Source organism: Condylura cristata, unplaced genomic scaffold (genome assembly GCF_000260355.1).
Source record: "Condylura cristata isolate star-nosed mole 26May11 unplaced genomic scaffold, ConCri1.0 scaffold00032, whole genome shotgun sequence".
NCBI lineage: Eukaryota > Metazoa > Chordata > Mammalia > Eulipotyphla > Talpidae > Condylura > Condylura cristata.
Genome location: NW_004567133.1, coordinates 20,812,751 through 20,817,485, shown reverse-complemented (window position 1 = coordinate 20,817,485; position 4,735 = coordinate 20,812,751). Strand labels below are relative to the sequence as shown.

The 4,735-nt window shown below is 73.3% G+C and overlaps 1 protein-coding gene across 1 annotated transcript in view; it reads left to right on the top strand.

Annotated features, from left to right (window-relative positions):
• The window catches only part of LOC101635851 (interleukin-9 receptor-like), a 3,837-nt gene extending 1,466 nt beyond the window's left edge, over positions 1–2,371 (top strand). Inside the window, exons 3-8 of the mRNA XM_012731726.1 lie at positions 16–194; positions 322–467; positions 543–753; positions 856–952; positions 1,467–1,551; positions 1,937–2,371. Of these exons, the coding sequence (XP_012587180.1) occupies positions 16–194; positions 322–467; positions 543–753; positions 856–952; positions 1,467–1,551; positions 1,937–2,371 (1,153 nt within the window). The remainder of the gene's footprint in view (positions 1–15; positions 195–321; positions 468–542; positions 754–855; positions 953–1,466; positions 1,552–1,936) is intronic.
• Positions 2,372–4,735: the final 2,364 nt, after the last annotated feature.

Sequence of the window (4,735 nt, the reverse complement as noted above, 5' to 3'; positions counted from 1 at the left end):
CGCGTGTGCCCGCAGCAACCAGGCGCCCGGCAGTCGGCACAGCTGCGTGTTCGTGGCCGGCGCGTGCACCGTGCAGCTGCCGCCCCAGGAGGTGCTGGTGCCCTCCGACAGCTTCAACGTCACCCTCCATCGCCTCGTGTCGGGGCAGGAGCAGGTCAGCCTGGTGGACCCGCAGTTCCTGCCCCGGAGGCACGGTGAGCCCGCGCGGCGCGGCCCCGCCAGGCGGGGGCGGGTTCCGAGGCCCCTTGGCTGCCCAGGCTCGTCATGGCCCCGCCCAGGGGCCAGCGGGCTGACCCGCACGCTCGCGGCTCCCTGTTCCAGTGAAGCTGGACCCGCCCTCTCACCTGCAAAGCAACGTCAGCGCTGGCCGCTGTGTCCTGAGCTGGGGGGTGGACCCCGTCCTGCGGCCGCTGACCTCGCTCCTCAGCTACGAGCTGGCCTTCAAGCGGCGGGAGGCGGCCTGGGAGGTGAGGCGGCCTGCGGCGGTCTCCGGAGGGCTGCCCGTGGGGGCCTCTGGCGGACCTGCTGTCCTCGCCCCACAGCAGGCCCGGCACAAGGCCCACATCCTCGGGGTGACCTGGCTCACCCTGGAGGCCGCTGAGCTGGAGCCCGGGGCCACCTACGAGGCCCGGCTGCGCGTCCAGATGGCCCCGCCGGAGCCCGACGAGGACGGGGAGGAGCCGCGCTACTGGGGCCAGTGGAGCGAGTGGAGCCGGCCAGTGCGCTTCCCCGCGCCGCCCAGGCCAGGTGGGTGCCCAGACGCGGGAGGCGCAGGCCTGCGGCCTGGTGGCGCACGAGGCCGGCGCCCACCTGGGGACAGGCCAGGCCGGGCTGAGCAGCGCCCTCCCGCGACAGGGCGGCCTCCGGGGGCGCGGCCCGACGGTGCCCTTGTTCCCGTGTCCATCCTCCTGATGACCAGCCTGGCCTACCTGCTGCTCAAGCTGTTGCCCAGGTGGGTGGGCGGGGGCTGCGGGGCCCAGCACGGAGCCTCCCCTGTAGCCCACTCTGGTCCTGGGGGGCTCTGAGGGGCTCAGTGCGGGAGGCACCGCGCGGCCTCCAGGGCGGAGGCCCCGCAAGAGGTCAGCGCTGCGGGACCTGGCCCCCCTGTGAGAAGGAACCTGAGGCGCAAGGAAGCCAGGGGGGGCGTGGGGCCAGGTCCCCGGGGAGGCCAGCCAGGTGCTTGGGCCGGGACCAGCCTGTGATGGCCAGTGCTGGAGGGCGGGCTGAGGGGCAGCCTGTCTCCCACGGACAGGGGAGGGCTCCTGCAGGCTCCGGACCCCCGCGTGGCTGGGCACACCGCCCTGAACCCCACACCGCCCAACCTGCGGGCGGCTCCATCCATCCCGGGGGGCTCCGGGGCGAGCTGAGCGGGCTGTGCCTGTGGGCGGGGAGGGGCTGCAACCCCCCACCCCACCCCCACGCAAGGCTGCACCCCCAGAGCCTCTCACTGCCTCCGCTGGCTGCAGGGTGAAGAAAGCCCTGTACCAGAACGTGCCCTCGCCCGCAGCCTTCTTCCAGCCGCTCTACAGCCGGCACGGTGGGGACTTCCAGGTGAGGGCCGGGGGCGGGGCTCCCAGGTGAGGGCCTTAGGCACCATCAGAGGAAGCATCCCTCTCCCAGGGCTGATCAGCTCTGCAGCCGACTCCGTCACTGACGGGAAATGTGACCTCTCACCTCTGCCTTTGTGGGCAAGATCCCCTCAGCCAGGGCCGGCTGGGCAGCCCCCTTGCTCCACGGTGAATCTGGGGCTGTGGGACACCTGGCATGGGCTCCCCGCTGGCCCAGGGTCCCAGCGCCGAGAACCAGTGAGTGGCCGGGCGGCCCCACTGCCCGCCTGGGCAGAGGACCGGCGGCCCCAGCCCCGGGAGAGAGCCCAGCTGCCCAAAACGGGGAGCTTGAGGCTGGCCGCAACCCAAGCCTCCCTGGTGCGTTCCAGACCTGGGCAGGGGGCGCACGCCTGCAGCCGCAGGACAGCGACACTGTGGGGCCCGGCACCCTGGAGGCCATCGCGACCCTCACCTGCCGCCCGGGGCGCCCCTGGTGGCCAGTGGGCCTGCAAGAAGAGGGCACTGTGCTGCCGGAGGGGCGCCCGGAGGGGCCAGAGCTGCCCACCGCCTACCTGCCCCAGGAGGCCTGGAGCCCTGCAGACCCTGCCGGGCCGGTGCGGGAGGCCGGGGGCAGCGATTACTGCACCCTGAGCTGCTGCGGGGCTGAGCACCCCTCAGCCCCCCGGGGACACACGGGGGCCTCTGCGCCCATCCTGGCAGTGGACAGCCAGCTTCCCGGCAACTCGGGGGATGCCTGGCAGGGAGGCATCTGCCTAGGGGCCAGTGGCGGCCCTGGGGGAGCCCCCCGGCCTTCGCAGCCCTGACACCAGCCGAGCCTCTGGCCGCCCCGGGGCCCCCCCACCAGGGCTGAGTGCGAGCCTGAGGCCTCCTGTGCACGCCCCAGGGCCGCCACAAGCCTGGGGGCTCTGACAGTCACCTAGCGGCCCCGAGCGTCGCAGCCTCAGCCCTGGGGACCCCACTCTGGTAGCGGGGGGCTCAGGCCGGCGCCACCGGTGGACAGAGCTGCAATGAGAAGGGGCAGAAGGAGGCCAAGTCTGAGGGGGAGGCGCCGACTCCCTGGGGGAGCGCCAGGGCCGCCTTCCTCCAGGGTGCCTCGGGCCTGAGCACTGGGCAGCCACACGCCCGCGTGACCGCCCGCGTGACCGCGCCTCCGGCGCTGCCGCTCAGGCCCCGCCCACAGCCAGAGGAGCCGAGGCCGGTGCAGCTTTTGTGTCCCGAGAGCGGGGCCCAGGGGCAGACCCTGCCCAGGGAGCCCAGGTGCCCACCGCCCGCCTCCCCAGCAGCAGCAAGCCCGGGGCGCCGCTCCAGACCCCAGCCACACGCCCACACCGCACTCGGGGCGTCCCAAGGTGTGGGGGGCTCGTCGCGTGACCCCATGCCGGGCTGGGTAGAGGCCCGTGTGGAGGCCTCGCGCAGGTCCCCGGCTGCCGACGGGCAGCTGCAGCAGCGCCGGGGGCCTGAACCGCCACCGCTGGCCTCCGCCTCCCGGCCCTGGCCGGGCCCTCCGCGGTCTGTGTCCGGCGTCTCCAGGTCCTGTGCTCACGTTCGAGAAAAGGCCTCGTCCAGGATCCCTCGGCAGTGTCAGTGGGCCCGCCTGCTCTGCTCCCCACTCTGGGGAGCCCTCTGACCCCCACCTCTGTCCTATGCAAAAATAAAACGTTCTGAAAACAGGCTCGACCCGCTCCACTGGGACGGAGACGTGGCCACACCCACAGGAGCCCTCAGCCGCGGGGTGAGGCCCAGGCTGACCACCTACGCCTTCAGCGGGGAGCCCACACCTGCCCCCAGTCTGCAGCGCCCCACACGGGAGAGGCGTCTTCAGTGCCGAGGTAGAGATGAGCCCGGCTGGGGCGGGCGCTGCGCGGCCAGCGGGCTCCTCCCGTTCCGGTTTCCCAGGATTCAGCCGCCACCGGCCGAGTCCGAGCCATCACGTCGCCTGAGCTCCCGCGGCCGACGGTCCCCTCCACTGAGTCACTTTTGCATGTGAGCACTGGGGTGCAGGCCAGACGTGCAGGGGGAGGGGCTCCCCCAGACAGCAGGGGACGGGGCAGGCGGGTCCACCGGCACTGGGGGGTCTGCTGCGCCGCTGACCGCCTGAGCCCAGCCCCGACCGGGAGGCCTTCCCCTGCCTTGCTGTCCATCCGGCTCCGGTGGGGCCCACCCTGGCCGCAGGTCAACTGCTGGGCTTCGGTGGGGGGGGCAGCACGTGCTCCCCTGCGAGGTGGAGGCAGCCCCGTCGGCCTGGGCTTCCCGGGGGCTCGCGGCAGAGTCTCAGATGGTCAAAGCCGCAGCCCGGGTCCAGCCCACCGGGATCTGACCCCCAGGGCGCCCCAGACCCACCCTGGCCCCCGCTGCCCCCAGCGCCTGAGGCTCGCAGACCGCCTGCTCTGCGCCCGCTGTCTCTGGGGCGCCCTCTCTAGCCCGCAGACCGACCCGCACCCGGTTCTCACAGGCAAAGCGAACATGGCGCTCAAGGCACGCGGCGCTGCCAGCAGCTGAGGACGCCTCCAAGCACCCCGTGAGCTCGCCCCCGCCCGCCGCGTTCCCTCAGGGCGCGGCCTGCACCACACGTCAGCTGACCATGACCCCCCCACACCCAGGGCAGCGGAAGCGCAGGAACCGGGCACGCTGCCGGGGACCCCACGGCCGGCTGGGCACTGAGCCGCGACCGTGCCCACGCCAGCCCCTGGCCCACTGAAGACTCGAGGCGGTTTTGGGTTCAGCTTCTGAGCAGGTTTTGATCTCGCGGGCGCTGGCAGAGACCAGGCTGGCGCGGCCTGCGGCGGGGACAGGCTCAGTCGCCAGTGGACGGGCCCGGTGACCGCCCAAAACAGTGCGCTCGGTGGGGTGCTCCACCCCACACCCCCATGCCAACGGCTCCACCTGGGGCGCCCCGGCAGCCCACGGCGACGGGGTCAGCCGTCGACCCGGGACACGAGTCCCCGCGGGGAGACGGCCAGCGCGGCGGCGGGCTAGTCCCTCCAGCGGTGGCCGCACTGGGCGCTGCAGCACTTGTAGAAGGTGGTCATGGGCTCGTCGGCGGAGCGGGTCTGCAGCTGCATGAAGTAGGCGCGCGGGTGCTCACACTTGGGGCAGGGCTCTGGCAAGGAGAAGGGCCGTCACTGGCCAGGGCCCGGCAGCGCCCAGGCGGCGCGCCCCGCCCTTCC